Source organism: Mus musculus, chromosome 5 (genome assembly GCF_000001635.26).
Source record: "Mus musculus strain C57BL/6J chromosome 5, GRCm38.p6 C57BL/6J".
NCBI classification, from domain to species: Eukaryota; Metazoa; Chordata; class Mammalia; order Rodentia; family Muridae; genus Mus; species Mus musculus.
In genome coordinates this window covers 9,586,245-9,602,912 of record NC_000071.6, presented here as the reverse complement: position 1 = coordinate 9,602,912, position 16,668 = coordinate 9,586,245, and the positions used below count along the sequence as shown (strand labels likewise).

The following is a 16,668-nucleotide window of genomic DNA, read 5'->3' as shown; positions in this document are numbered from 1 at the left end:
TTACTCATGACACACAAACATACTTCTGTTTGTTTTCTTATGTATTTATTCATTTTTCCAATTTTATTAGGTATTTTCTTCATTTACATTTCAAATGCTATCCCGAAAGTCCCCTATACCCCCCCTCCCTGCTCCCCTACCCACCCACTCCTACTTGTTGGCCCTGGCATTCCCCTGTACTGAGGCATATAAAGTCTGCACAACCAAGAGGCCTCTCTTCCCAATGATGGCTGACTAGGCCATCTTCTGATACATATGCAGCTAGAGAAACGAGCTCCGGGGGTACTGGTTAGTTCAAAATGTTGTTCCACCTATAGGGTTGCAGACCTCTTCAGCTCCTTGGGTACTTTCTCTAACCCCCTCCATTGAGGTCCTTTGATTCATCTTATAGATGGACTGTGAGCATCCACTTCTGTGTTTGGTAGGCCCGGGCATAGTCTCACAAGAGACAGCTCTATCTGGGTCCTTTCAGCAAAATCTTGCTAGTGTATGCAATGGTGTCAGCGTTTGGAGGCTGATTATGGAATAGATCCTCAGGTGGGGCAGTCTCTGGATGGTCCATCTTTTCATCTCAGCTCCAAACTTTGTCTCTGTAACTCCTTCCATGGGTGTTTTGTTCCCAATTCTAAGAAGGGGCGAAGTGTCCACACTTTGATCTTCTTTCTTTTTCAGTTTCATGTGTTTTGCCAATTGTATCTTGGGTATTCTAAGTTTCTGGGCTAATATCCACTTATCAGTGAGTGCATATCTAATTACTTCTTTTGTGATTGGGTTACCTCATTCAGGATGATACCCCCCAGATCCATCCATTTGCCTAGGAATTTCATTGTTTTTAATTGCTGAGTAGTACTCCCTTGTGTAAATGTACCACATTTTCTGTATCCATTCCTCTATTGAAAGACATCTGCGTTCTTTCCACCTTCTGGCTATTATAAATAAGGCTGCTATGAACATAGTAGAGCGTGTGTTCTTATTACCAGTACAAACATACTTCTAAGCATCAAGAATGCTACTTGATAACCAAGATAACATTATTTAGTTAATAATTAAATAATATTTCTAATATAGATAGAGTAAATATTCAATAAATATTTTATCTGAGTCAATGAATCTCTGAAATTTTTGAAATAAGATAATATGAATATTTTCTACTTAGTATTCCCCTGACCTAGAATCCTAGGAGTAAATGTAGTTCTGTTTGATAGTTTCATAGGAACCTAACTCAGTTGCCACTTTCAAATCTAAAGAAAGCATCTTCTCTTGTTTATATGTGCTTGGTATGCCTTGTCCAAAATGCTCAGGGCCAGAAGTATTTTAGATTTCAGATTACTGCAGAAATCTTAGAATATTTACAGATTTATAATGAAATACCTTATAACTCAAATCTAAATAGGAAGCACACTTGTGTTTCACATATACATTACATTCATTCTTGAGGTGAAATATTCCTGTGTTTGGGCTGTAGGCATTATATGTTCTTAGATGTACAATTTTCATTTGCTCTCTGTTTTGCCTCAAGTTACAGATATTGTAGCACTTCAGATTTTCAAACTAAAGATCTTCAACCCATTCAGACTTATCCATTTTCTTATTTCATACCAGTTATATGCAGTCTTACCACTGAAGTATGCAAAAGGGGAAAAGCACCTGGGTAATTAGACAATTAGATTAAAACCATGCATTTCCCTGTTTCAATACCTATTTGCTACACTGTTAGTTAAGAGTATAGTGTATTTAACTCTTCAAAAAACATCCATTGATTATCTTCTAGAGTCTAGGCAGCATATTAAGTTCTAGAAACACATAAATAACACACACACACACAGAGAGACACGAGCTTGTTTGCATAAACATGCTTTCACACACTTGTGCACACACATACACAGGGGCATGTGCTTGTTTGCACACACATACTTACATACATATGCTTACACACATGCTTACATATACATGCTTGAACATACATGCTTACACACATGCTTACCTACACATGTTTACATACATGCTTGAACACACATGCTTAAGCAACATGCTTACCTACACATGTTTACACATATGATTTCATACACATGCTTGCACGCATGTGCTTACACACGTTTACATACATGTGCTTGCACACACACACACACACACACACACACACACACATATACTACCTGTGGAGCAGTCATGCCTTGATATGCCATCACTTTTAGAGTAACATGATGTTTCCCCTGAGGTGCTGTTTTTCTCAGAGTACTTTCTCAGCAGGCAGTTAAGTTCCCTGCAGATTATAAGGTCATCATTCTTTTTTTAGGAATCAGTGTCAAACCCCCTTTGCACTCAAAAAAATGTCAGTAGTTTTGAAAGACATACAGTAAGCCTTCTTTGAATTAATTATTCTCTCTGATTAGGCAAATAAAACTGTGATTTTATAGAGTACTTCCTGTATCTTCATTATTAGTGATAATGATCGGGCTTTTGCCTGCTGGTGACGGTACCTATACTTCAAAGAGAATTGTACACAAGATCAAAGGAACTCGAAAATTGATGTGTAACCACTATAAAAAATGGCTCTCTCTTATCAACTTTAAAAAAAAAAAAAAAAAAAAAAACATTGTTTCAAGAATTTCTGGTACCCTGTGGCAGGTTGCACAAAGAGGCTCGTAGGTTAACCTTAAGCATCTCAGTGGCTGCAGCCATCTCAAGGAGTCAAGCTTAAATTAATGAATTTACAAAACTCAGATGATTACATGTCTCAAGTAAACAATTCATCCTTTGCCCAAGTGGTGAAAACACGCAGAAGCTGAGCTCTAAAGGGCACTGCTATCACGAGAAGGTCAAAATGTCAGAAATGTTGAGGCAATTACTGGACTAAACCCATATTGAATTTGAATATTTTTTCTTGATACATTAATAATACTAAAGGCTGCATCATATCATTCATTACCAAGAAACACATAAGGAAAGAAATATAAATAACAGCAGTAGCAAATATTTATTGAAAAAATTGTAACAGGAATATCACGCAGAATTTTGGGGATTTAACTGTGAAGGGAAATACAAAAAGAAAAAGAAAAGGCAAACAAACAAAAAGTATTTACAATGTTCCTGATGTTTCTGTGATATCTATGGAGTCTTCATATCATAAATATTTGAAGAGAAAAAAAAAAACAAGAGCATACCTGGGGAAGTAAGAGTATGAACAGAAGCAAGAGATGGTCACACACATCTCTGCATACCCTAAAATACATGTAGTCCAATATTTCTGAAGCTGAAGGTTTAAAAGCAGAAATGGAACAAAGTCACCATATAAGATAAGCTGTAGGCAATAGTGTCTGCGTTTGGTGGCTGATTATGGGATGGACCCCTGGGTGGGGCAGTCTCTGGATGGTCTATCCTTTCATCTTAGGTCAAAACTTTGTCTCTGCAACTCCTTCCATGGATATTTTGTTCCCTATTCTAGGGAGGAATGAAGTAATCACAAATTGGTCTTCCTTCTTGAATTTTTTTTTGTGTGTGTTGGAAGTTGTATCTTGGGTATTCTAGGTTTCTGGGCTAATATCCACTTATCAGTGAGTGCATAGCAAGTGACTTCTTTTGTGATTGTGTTACCTCACTCAGGATAATATCCTCCAGATACATCCATTTGCCCAAGAATTTCATAAATTCATTGTTTTTAATTGCTGAGTAGTACTCCATTGTGTAAATGTACCACATTTTATGTATCCGTTCCTCTGTTGAAAGACATCTGGATTCTTTCCAGCTTCTGACTATTATAAATAGGGCTGCTATGAACATAGTGGAGCATGTGTCCTTATTACCAGTTGGAATATCTTCTGGGTATTTGCCCAGGAGAGGTATTGCTGGATCTAGCGATAGTACTATGTCCAGTTTTCTGAGGAACCGCCAGACTGATTTCCAGAGTGGTTGTACCAGCTTGCAATCCCACCAACAATGGAGGAGTGTTCCTCTTTCTCCACATCCTCGCCAACATCTGCTGTCACCTGAATTTTTGATCCTAGCCATTCTGACTGACACTGTTGCTTACGCCAGCAAGATTTTGCTGAAAAGACCCTGATATAGCTGTCTCCTGTGAGGCTTTGCCAGTGCCTGGCAAATACAGAAGTAGATTCTCACAGTCATCTATTGGATGAAACACAGAGTCCCCAATGGGGGAGCTAGAGAAAGTACCCAAGGAGCTGAAGGGGTCTGCAACCCTATAGGTGGAACAACAATATGATCTAACCAGTACCCCCAGAGCTCGTGTCTCTAGCTGAATATGTAGCAGAAGATGGCCTAGTCGGCCATCATTGGGAAGAGAGGCCCCTTAGTCTTGCAAACTGTATATGCCCCAGTACAGAGGAACACCAGGGCCAAGAGGTGGGAGTGGGTGGGTAGGGGAGCAGGGAGGGGGGTAATAGGGGACTTTGGGATAGCATTGGAAATGTAAATGAAGAAAATATCTAATAAAATTTTTTTTAAAGATAAGCTGTCAGGGAGGAGATCACAGAGCACTTTGAAACACTCAAATAAAGAAGTCAGTTTCTTTTTTTTTAATTGTATATTTATTTTCTTTATTTATACTTCAAATGTTATTCCCTTTCGTACCACCCCCAAGAAACTCCTTAAACCATCTCCTCTTCCGCTGCTTCTATGAGGGTGTTCCACCACCCACCCATCCATTCCCACCTCCCCACCCTGGCATTACCCTACACTGGGACATCCATCGAAGTTCACAGGACCAAGGGGCTCTTCTTGCATTAATGCGTGACAAAGCCATCCTCTGCTACTTGTGCATCTGGAGCCATAGGTCCCTCTATGTGTACTCCTTGGTTGGTGGCTTAGTCCCTGTGAGCTCTGGGGTGGGGGTGGGGGTCTGCTTAGTTGATATTGTTGTCCTTCCTATGGTTGCAAGCCCCTTCAGCTCCTTCAGTTATTTCTCTAACTCCTCCATTGTGAACCCTATGGTCAGACCAATGGTTGGCTTAGAGTATCCACCTCTGTATTTGTCAGGCTCTGCCAGAGCCTCTCAGGAGACAACTACATCAGGCTGCTTTCAGCAAGTACTTCTTGACATCAATAATAGTGTCTGTGTTTGGTGACTGTATATGGTATGGATCTCCAGGTGGGGCAGTCTCTGGATGGTCTTTCCTTCTGTCTCTGCTCCACACTTTGTCTCTGTATTTGTTCCCACAAGTATTTTATTCCCCTTTCTAAGAAAGACAGAAGTATCCATACTTTGGTCTTCCTTCTTCATAAGCTTCATGTGGTCTGTCAATTGTATCTTGGGTATTCTGAGCATATGGGCTAATATCCACTTATCAGTGAATGCATACCATGTGTATTCTTTTGTGATTGGGTTACCTCACTCAGGATGATATTTTCTAGTTCGATCCATTTACCTAAGAATTTCATGAATTCATTGTTTTTAATAGCTGAGAAGTTCTCCAGTGTATAATTTACCACATTTACTGTATCCATTCCTCTGCTGAAGGACATCTGGGTTCTTTCCAGGTCCTGGCTATTATAAATAAGGCTGCTATGAACATAGTGTAGCATGTGTTCTTGTTATATGTTAGAGGATATTTTGGGTATATGCCCAGGAGTGGTATAGCTAGGTCCTCAGGTAATACTATAACCAATTTTCTGAGGAACGACCAGATTGATTTCCAGAGTGTTTGTCCCAGCTTGCAATCCCACCAACAATGGAGGAGTGTTCCTCTTTCCGGACATCCTTGTCAGTATCTTTTGTCACATGAGCTTTTGATCTTAGCCATTCTGAATAGTGTGAGGTAGAATCACAGGATTGTTTTGATTTGCATTTCCCTGATGACTAAAGATGTTGAACATTTCTATAGGTGGTTCTTGGCCATTTGATATTCCTCAGTTGAAATTTCTTTGTTTAGCGCTGTACCCCATTTTTAATAGGGTTATTTGATTCTCTGGAATCTAAAATTTTGAGTTCTTTGTATATATGAGATATTAGCCCTCTATCAGATGTAGGATTGGGAAAGATCTTTTCTCAATCTGTTGGTTGCCATTTTGTCCTATTAGCAGTATTCTTTGCCTTATCAAAGCTTTGCAATTTTATGAGGTCCCATTTGTCAATTCTTGATCTTAGAGCATAAGCCATTGATGTCCTCTTCAGGAAATTTTCCACGGTGCCCATATCTTCGAGACTTTCCCCCAATTTCTCCTCTATAAGTTCCAGTATATTTGGTTTTATGTCTAGGTCCTTTATCCAACTGGACTTGAGCTTTGTACAAGGAAACAAGAATAGGTCAATTTGCATTCTTCTACATGCTGACCTCCAGTTGAACCAGCACCATTTGTTGAAAATGCTGTCTTTTTTCCACTGGATGGTTTTAGCTCCTCTATCAAAGATCAAGTGACCATAGGCATGTGGGTTCATTTCTGGGTCTTTAATTCTAGTCCATTGATCTTCCTACCTGTCTCTGTACCAATACCATATGGTTTTTTGTTTGTTGTTTTGTTTTTTTTTTGTTTTGTTTTGGTTTTTTTTATCACTATTGCTCTGAAGTACAGCTTGAGGTCAGGGATGCTGATTTCCCCAGAAGTTCTTTTATCACTGAAAATAGTTTTTGATATTCTGGATTCTTTGTTATTCCAGATAAATTTGCAAATTGCTCTAAGTCTATGAAGAATTGAGTTGGAATTTTGATGGGGATTGCATTGACTCTATAGATTGCTTTTGACAAGATGGCCTTTTTTACTATATTAATCCTGCCAATCCATGAGCATTGGCGATCTTTCCATCTTCTGAGATCTTCTTCGATTTGTTTCTTCAGAGACTTGAAGTTCTTCTCATACAAATCTTTCAGTTGCTTGGTTATCACACCAAGGTATGTAATGTTATTTGTGACTACTGTGAAGGGTATCATTTCCCTAGTTTCTTTCTCAGCCTGTTTATCCTTTGAGTATAGGAAGGCTACTGATTTCAGTTAATTGTATATCCAACCACTCTGAAGTTGTTTATCAGGTTTAGGAGTTCTCTGGTAGAATGTTTGGGGTCACTTAAGTGTACCATCATATCCTCTGCAAATAGTGATACTTTAACTCCTTCTTTTTCCAATTCATATCTCCTTGCCTCCTTTTGTTGTCTACTTGCTCTAGCTAAAATTTCAAGTACTATATTGAATAGATAGGGAGAGAGTGGGCAGCCTTGTTGTCTAGTCCCTGATTTTAGTGGGATTGCTTCAAGTTTCTCTCCATTTAGTTTGATGTTGGCAATTAGTTTGCTGTATTTTGCTTTTAGTATGTTTAGGTATGGACCTTGAATTCCTGATCTATCCAAGACTTTTACCATGAAGGGCTGTTGAATTTTGGTAAATGATTTTTCAGCAGCTAAAGGTGTGTGCCACTACTGCACAGCTGGCTGGGAGACTTTTAATGACTGCTTCTATTTCTTTAGGGATTATGGGACTGTTTAGATAATCTATCAGATCCTGATTTAACTTTGGCACCTGGTCTCTGGCTAGAAAATTGTCCATTACACACACATTTTCCAATTTTGTTGAGTATAGACTTTTGTAGTAGGATCTGATGATTTTTTTAATTTCCTAAGTTTCCGTTGTTATGTCTCCCTTTTCATTTCTGATTTTGTTAATTTGGATACTGGCTCTGGGCCCTTTAGTTAGTCCGGCTAAGGGTTTATCTACCTTGTTGACTTTCTCAAAGAACCAGCTCCTGGGTTTGTTGATTCTTTGTATAGTTTTCTTTGTTTTTACTTGGTTAATTTTAGCTCTGAGTTTGATTATTTCCTGCCGTCTACTCCTTTTGGGTGTATTTACTTCTGTTTGCTCTAGAGCTTCCAGGTGTGCTGTCGAGTTGGTAGTGTATGCTCTCTTCAGTTTCTATTTGGAGGCACTCAGAGCTATGAGTTTTCCTCTTAGCACTGCTTTCATTGTTTGGGTATGATATGCCTTCATTTTCATTAAATTCTAAAAATTCTTTAATTTCTTTATTTCTTCCTTGACCAAGTTATCATTGAGTAGAGCATTGTTCAGCTTCCATGTGTATGTGGGCTTTCTGTTGTTTTTGTTGGTATTGAAGACAAGATTTAGTCTGTGGTGATCTGATAGGATGCATGGATTATTTCAGTCTTCTTGTATCTGTTGAGGCCTGTTTTGTGACCAATTATGTGGTCAGTTTTGGAGAAGGTACCATGAGGTGCTGAGAAGAAGGTATATTCTTTTGTTTTAGGATGAAATGTTCTGTAAGTATCTGTTAAATCCATTTGGTTCATAACTTCTGAAAGTTTCACTGTGTGTCTGTTTATTTTCTATTTCCATGATCTGTCCATTGCTGAGAGTGGGGTGTTGAAGTCTTCCACTATTACTGTGTGAGGTACAGTGTGTGCTTTGAGCTTTAGTAAAGTTTCTTTAATGAGTGATGGTACCTGTGCATTTGGAGCATAGATGTTCAGAATTGAGAGTTCATCTTGGTATATTTTTCCTTTGATGAGTATGAAGTGTCCTTCCTTATCTTTTCTTTATAACTTTTGGTTATGGACATGTTATGCTGGGAGAACTGGGTTCTGATGATGCCAAAAGGTTACAAAGTTGATTTATTCAATATTAGAATAGCAACTCCAGCTTGTTTCTTGGGACTATTTGCTTGAATTTTTTTTCTAGCCTTTTACTCTGAGGTAGTATCTGTGTTTTCCTGTATTTCTAAGGGAGTTATTTATGTCCTTCTTAATGTCCTCTGTCATCATCATGAGAAGTGATTTTAGATCTGTATCTTGCCTTTCTGGTATTATGGTGAAATGGGTTCTGATGATGCCAAAGGTTATAAAGTTGATTTTATTTGATATTAGAATGGCAACTCCAGCTTGCTTCTTGGTACCATATGCTTGGATAACTTTTTTCCAGACTTTTACTCTGAGGTAGTATCTGTCTTTGTGACTGAGGTATGTTTCCTGTATGCAGCAAAATTCTGGGTACGGTTTACTTATCCAGTCTGTTAGTCTATGTCTTTTTACTAGGGAATTGGGTCCACTGATAAGAAGAGATATTAAGGAAAACTGAGTGTTGCTTCCTGTTACTTTTCTTGTTAGAGATGGAATTGTGATTGTGTGGCTATCTTCTTTTGGGCTTGTTGAAAGATTACTTTCTTGCTTTTTCTAGGATGTAGTTTCCCTCCTTGTGTTGTATTTTCCATCTATTATCCTTTGTAGGGCTGGATTTGTGGAAAGAGATTGTGTAAATGTGGTTTTGTCATGAAATATCTTGTTTACTCCATCTATGGCAATTGAGAATTTTGGTGAATATAGTAGCTTGGGCTGGCATTTATGTTATTTTAGGGTCTGTATGATATCTACCCAGGATCTTCTATCTTTCATAGTCTCTGATGAAAAATCTGGTGTAATTCTGATAGGCCTGCCTTTATATGTTACTTGACCTTTTTCCCTTACTGCTTTTAATATTCTTTCTTTGTTTTCTGCATTTGGTGTTTTGATCATTATGTGATAGGAGGAATTTCTTTCCTGGTCCAGTCTATTTGGATTTCTCTAGGCTTCTTGTATGTCCATGGGCATCTCTTTCTTTACATTAGGGAAGTTTTCTTCTATAATTTTGTTGAATACATTTACTAGCCCTTTAAGTTGGGAATCTTCACTCTCTTCTATATCTATTAACCTTAGCTTTGGTCTTCTCATTGTGTCCTGGATTTCCTGGATGTTTTGAGTTAGGATCTTTTTGCATTTTCCATTTTCTTTGATTGTTGTGCCGATGTTCTCTATGGAATCTTCTGCACCTGAGATTCTCTCTTCCATTTCTTGTATTCTGTTGCTGATGCTCACGTCTATGGTTCCAGATTTCTTTCCTAGGGTTTCTATCTCCAGCGTTGCCTCACTTTGGGTTTTCTTTATTGTGTCTACTTCCCTTTTTAGGTCTAGTATGGTTTTGTTCATTTCCATCACCTGTTTGGATGTGTTTTCCTATTTTTCTTTAAGGACTTCTACCTGTTTGGTTGTGTTTTCCTGGTTTTCTTTAAGGACTTGTAACTCTTTAGCAGTGTTCTCCTGTATTTCTTTAAGTGAGTTATTAAAGTCCTTCTCAATGTCCTCTACCATCATCATGAGATATGCTTTTAAATCCGGGTCTAGCTTTTCGGGTGTGTTGGGGTGCCCTGGACTGGGCGAAGTGGGAGTGCTGGTTTCTGATGATGGTGAGTGGTCTTGGTTTCTGTTTGTAAGATTCTTACATTTACCTTTCGCCATCTGGTAATCCCTGGAGTTAGTTGTTATAGTTGTATCTGTTTAGAGATTGTTCCTCTGGTGATTCTGTTACCCTCTATCAGCGGACCTGGGAGACTAGTTCTCTCCTCTTAGTTTCAGTGGTCAGAGCAGTCTCTGCAGGCAAGCTCACCTCTTACAGAGAAGGTGCACAGTTATCTGACGTTTGGACCTCCTCCTGGCCGAAGATGAAGGGCCAAAACAGAACCTTTCCCAGAAGCTGTGTTGCTTTGGCCTGTCCCAGAAGCTGTTAATTTCAGTAGTCCACACCCTCACCTGTGCAGACTATTTTCTGCGGAGTTCCAGAACCAAAATGGCTCCCGTGGATCCTGAGGCTAGGGTCTCCAGGGCCGGGCAGACACCTGACCTCTGGCCAGGAAGGTGGCCAGATGTCTGAAGCCCAAAAATGGCGCTGCCTCAGAAGCTCTGTGGCTCTCGCCTGTCCCAGAAGCTGTTAGCTTCTGTGGTCCAGACTCTCGTCTGTGCAGACATCTTTCTGCGGAGTCCTGGAGCCAACATGTCAATGTTTTCTAAGGTATCTTTTGCACCTGAGATTCTCTCTTCTATATCTTGTATTCTGTGGGTGATGCTTGCATCTATGACTCCTGATCTTTTTCCTAGGTTTTCTGTCTCCAAGTTCATCTGCCTTCGTGATTTCTGTATTGTTTCTATTTCCATTTTAAGATCCTGGTTGGTTTTGTTCAATACCTTCACCTATTTGCTTGTGTTTTCCTGTAATTCTTTTAGGGATTTTTGTGTTTCCTCTTAAGGGAAACTTCTAGCTGTTTCCCTGTGTCCTCCTGTATATTTTAAGGGAGTTATTTATGTCCATCTTAAAGTCCTCTATCATCATTATGAAAAGTGATTTTAGATCTGTATCTTGCTTATCTGGTGTGATGTTGTTTCTAGGACTTCCTATGGTGGGAGAACTGGCTTCTGATGATGCCTAGTAAGCTTGATTTCTGTTGCTTATGTTTTTATGTTTGCCTCTTGCCATCTGGTTATCTCTAGTGCTACCTGCTCTCACTATATCTGACTGGAGCCTGTCCTTCCTATGATCCTGGTTCCTATGATCCTGGTCAGATCTCCTCAGAATACAGCTATTTCTATGATCGTGTGATTCTGGAATACTGAAATCCTGGTACTTCCAAGCTCCTGAGATCCTGTGATCCTGTGATCCTGAGCATGTTAGAGTGTCACAGAGTCAAGATTCCTCTGGGTATTGTGGTACTGGGTGCAGAGCTTAGTGTCCAAGGGTATTGGCTCATCGTGAAAGTAACCCATGCCCCTGGCAGGGCTGGGTTCCTGTGTCCTTGGATTCCGCTGGTCCCAGTTACTTCCTGGTGTTGGGGCCGATGTTGTGGCCTCCTTACCTATGATTCCATGATGCTAGGTGTGTTAGAGCTCCTGTGAGTTGAGCTGCCTCTGGGTGTTGTGGGACTGGGTACAGAGCTAGCACCCAATGTCTGCTCAGAGTACCAGCTCAGAATGAAAGAAAGAAGCAGTTTCTAAATGGGACATCAAGGAAAGGCTTACAGTCTGGTGGACTGGCCACAGTAATCAAATCTGTGCATTGGAATATCTCTTCCAGTGAGATATTCAACATGTTAGCATTTGCTGATTTATCTGAGAGTATACAATCTCCTATCCAAAGCCATCATCCACTGTATAATCCCAGAACCACACTCATTGCAGTCCTAGTGAGGATTTCATTGTGAGGGCCACATCAGAACTTGCCAACTGCCTAATACTTGTCTAATACAAAAAGCAACCATCATACTTGCTACCACAAGATAAACAATAATAAATTTAAAGATTTTGTTCTTGAGAAAACAGTTTCTTTTCTAGGTTCATAAAAGGGTGCTCTGAGACAGGTAACAGTTTGACTGAGGTCACTGCCATAGCTGTGCTGCAGGTGGCATGAACCCAGCATCATGAAGACATAGGGCGCTGTGGCTTCAATGGGGTTGAACAGGAAGATTCTTATGCCTAATTGAAAGAGTGTTGAAGGACATGAAGGGGACAGAATTCTCAAGGGCAATTTCTGGTTTGAGAGCTTAGATACAGATATAAGAGGACATTGATTATGTTTCAATTCTGAAAATTTTTGAGAGATGTGTGGCTAAAGGTACATAACAAGCAATCAGTGCTAGAAATTGGAAATCATTTAAATGGTATTTCAAACATAGGAAATATAAGTGCATAAATGAGGAGTAAGAACGAGGGGGGATATTATTCAACAATGACATCTGATATGTACCCAGAATTAAAATGAGAATGGTAATAGGAAATAAGCCACAGTGTATATAAGGTGGTTAAGTCTTAATAGGTAGATAATAGTCAAGATTGAAATATAAGTCAACTAAAATCAGTAGCAGAGTTGGTTTGATCAATTCAAGCATCCATCAAAGGTCTTACAGAGAAGCATCTATATTATTGTTGTTGTTTTTATAAATTATTTTTGTTCATATAACTTTTATCTCTTTAGGAATTCAGTGACGGGCTCTTTTAGCCCTATCCTCCCTTATCTGAAGGACAGACCAAAGATCCTACTTGGAAATGAGAGGATACTAGCAGGAAACATTGGACCCACTCAGTGATATCTCCAAGAGATACAGAACCAGGATTCATGAAGATGTTGACAAGACTACAAGTTCTTATGTTAGCTTTGTTTTCAAAGGGATTTTTAGTCTCTTTAGGAGATCACAACTTTATGAGGAGAGAAATTAAAATAGAAGGAGACCTTGTTTTAGGGGGCTTATTTCCTATTAATGAAAAAGGCACTGGAACTGAAGAGTGTGGACGAATCAATGAAGACAGAGGTATCCAACGCCTGGAGGCCATGTTGTTTGCCATTGATGAAATCAACAAAGACAATTACTTGCTTCCAGGAGTGAAGCTGGGGGTTCACATTTTGGATACATGTTCAAGAGACACCTATGCATTAGAGCAGTCACTGGAGTTTGTCAGAGCATCGTTGACTAAAGTGGATGAAGCTGAATATATGTGTCCTGATGGATCATATGCTATTCAAGAAAACATCCCACTACTCATTGCAGGAGTCATTGGCGGTTCGTACAGCAGTGTTTCCATACAGGTAAGACTGGAAAATGCTATTGTAAACAGCTGTATCACTTTTATGTTGCAGGAAAAAAGAATTAGATGTTCCTAGTATCATCAATGGATGATATTTGGTTGATATTTGGATTTGGATGATATTCAATATTTGGTTTTAATATTTAATATTTTAATATAAACATTCTACCACTGAAAATGACTTTGAAGTATATTGGGTACTACAAAACAAACTGCCCCCAAATTTATTGTCACAACACAATTATTTATTAATGTACCACCTGAAGAACAGTTGAGTGGAAGAATAAAGGTAAACTGTGAGTGGTACTTCCCAGGGTGTCTCCTTTCTTCTTCCTGTAATCAGTGAGATTCTCAGAATGACTCTAGAATCATATCAAAGATGCAACAGGATGCATTTACAACTTCCTAAGCTCCTTCTAAACTTCTCTGCTATATCATATCTGCTACTATTCCACCAGCAGAAGCAACTCACAGGACTCAAATTCAAGGACTGAGAAAAATAGCCTGCCCACGGAATGCATGCTGCCAAGTTATATATCTTGGTCCTTATAAATTGAGTTGTATTTGGAGCCATCCACGTAATCAATGACAAGAAGGTATAGGATCTCTGAAACCTATTTTTCATAATTTTTTTACTCTTTTCTTCAGAGATATTAAAAAATATATAAAGAATTCCTCAGTGAAGTATATGCAGAGAAATCAAGGAAGAGAGAAAGAAAGACAGGGAGGAGAGAGACAGAGACAGATATTTTAGCCCACAAATTAAGGGCTGATAACTGCTCTCATAATTTCATTAGAGAAAGAAGCCACATCTCGAACTCCTTCAGTGCTCATTCACAAAGCCACAGAATTTTAGAGCTCAAAAAGGGCCAAGAAGTCATCCAGCTCAATTTCCTCATTTTCCCAATTCCCCCAAAGATTGGCTTCATGAAAACTCCCCTCTCTAGGCAGAATGAGAGCTAGACCTGAGGTCGATCTTGTGTGCTCTTTCAGCTACCCCAAATGCTTTCTATGTGTTACTTGAAGTTCAATATTTTTTTCTTGTGCAAGCACTAATGTCGAAGTAATAGAAGTTCATGATTCTAAGAGGCACATACTGTGCCTCCTACTAAATTACTATAATCAAACCCCAAGCACTGAAGGACGTGATAAGATATGTCCTTTATACGTCATAATCCCACTTAAAGAGACTCTATTTGCATTGGCATTGCCTTATTTTTATATTCCAGATTTGTGGCACTTAAAATTCCGTGTATAATTCTATGCTGTTCTAAATGAGCTATTTCAAATTTCATTCCTTCTTCAGAGCACACAGTCATATTATGAGTAATTAGGATAATTGGTTTTTCATAAACACCCTTTAACTTTATTAGAAGGGTAGAAAATATTGCACATCTCGGAGCAGATCATGTAAATTTTTCCATTACTTTTATACTTGAGTCAGAAGAGGTGAAAATTTTTGTTTGAAAAGGAGAAAATGGTCTTTATGTAGCACACTTTAATAACAATTTTACCAGCAAAGTGTCAAACATTTTCCAAATACTCATATCCAGTATTACTTTCAATGAAAGATTGCATATATGCTTTGCGGACATTTGCTTTTCCCAAGCAGTAAGTCTTATTCTCCATGTGTCCAAAACCATTTCTTATAACTATGTAACAAGATACCTTACATATATTTATTTTATTTGGCTTTGTTCTTTTGATACTAAGCACTCTTCAGAAGTCAGGCCAGTTTAAAAGGAAGAAAAGACATGAAAAATCCTTCCTGTATGTGTTCTCGAGAGAAGCTATTTCTTCAAAATCTAATTATTTGGTTTTCTATTGCATTCACTGGCTGTGGGCTCTGTGACTAGAGTGCACAGGTAAGAAACTAGGATGGCTGACAGGATGGAAGTTGTACCAGGAAATAGGTAACCAGATACATGCAAACAAATTGAATGAGACCCAGCATCTGAAGAGATTGACCAGAAAGATATGACAAATGCTCATGTATACGGAGACAAAGAGCTCACAAAGGAATAAGGGGGCGAACTAGAAAGGAGGGAACCAAGTACCAGGCTCCATTTGTTCTAAGAATTTAAAGCACTCCTGGACAATAAGAAGAAAACACTTCTAGAGACAAGTTACCTGGGTATCTTTCATGTGTATCCACCTCTGCTTCCATGATTACCATGGCCATACATCTTGGAGCTGGTAACTGTGGTGATGGCAGGAATTGGTCTTAAGTCTTTACTTAGACTTCATGAATATGCTCTGAAATGTTGAACTGAAAGAGGATGAAACCAAGCAGAAATAAATGAGCACAAATTTTTAGTGCTCACATGATTTTTAGTTCACAACTACCATGTCATGGCATTCTGTCTAAAGTCCAGAGTTTTCTGCTGGAAAACGGGTTACTAAGAATGGATCATAGACAATGATATTCTGCACCTTCCCTCCTGTGGCTCCATCAGCTGTTTAGATGATGTCATGGTCCTATGTTGATGCCTTTTGTATTGCTGTGACAGAAGCACATGACAGAGACAATGTATAAGAGAAAAAATGCATTTTAGATCATGGTTTCAGAGGGTATGGGTCTACCTCAGTGAGGAATGCATGGGAATTTCATGCATCTAAGGACAAGTAACACAGACTTCCCAACAGGGTAGACCGGACGCAGAGGGAGTTAGACAAGATCAGGGGGCAAGCAAAAGCCTGTCCCTCTGGGTGACTTCTGAGAGCTCAGCCCCCCCTCCTGAAAGGCCCACAGCCTCCTAACCCTTCAGGACCAGAACTCATAGGGCATGGTACCAATTCAAACTTTGACCAGTGTGCCATTTAGCCTGGATGGCTTTATTTTCAAAATTGCTTCCAAAGGAGTTTTCTCTCCAGCTTCACCTCCCCCTAAAAGAGAGGAATTCTCCCAAAGGTAGCAAAAGGAGGACCCTTTCCCGATGTTAGCACATATTGTTAGGCAGTGTTAGTAAAAACTACACTAATGCAGGATTCTTAACAACTTGCTGGGTTAAGCTGTATCACCATCGATGAAGACCTGGATAATTATTCTCCCAATATGCTCATTAAGGATGACAAACCACTCTGTGGTAGTCCCTTTATAAAGCAGCCAAATTGATTTCTTAATTCAGTCATCAATGAATGCAAACATCCAAATACATTTACATGACCAAATATACTTAGGGGATCTACCCACACCCTCCAGTGAGCAGGTTCCTTTTCAAAGCATTTTAAAGACTGCCCTGGTGTCCTCTATAAGCCTACAAGCCTCTCACTTCAGGGAATACTGTGTTTCAAGAAGAAATTCAGGTCGATTGCCTTAAGCGAGGCAATTG

At 39.2% G+C, this 16,668-nt stretch overlaps 1 protein-coding gene across 1 annotated transcript in view; it reads left to right on the top strand.

The window, feature by feature from the left end:
• The window catches only part of Grm3 (glutamate receptor, metabotropic 3), a 240,117-nt gene that overhangs the window by 122,440 nt on the left and 101,009 nt on the right, over positions 1 to 16,668 (top strand). Inside the window, exon 2 of the mRNA NM_181850.2 lies at positions 12,729 to 13,337. Coding sequence (NP_862898.1) covers positions 12,870 to 13,337 — 468 coding nt within the window. The 5' untranslated portion in view covers positions 12,729 to 12,869. The remainder of the gene's footprint in view (positions 1 to 12,728; positions 13,338 to 16,668) is intronic.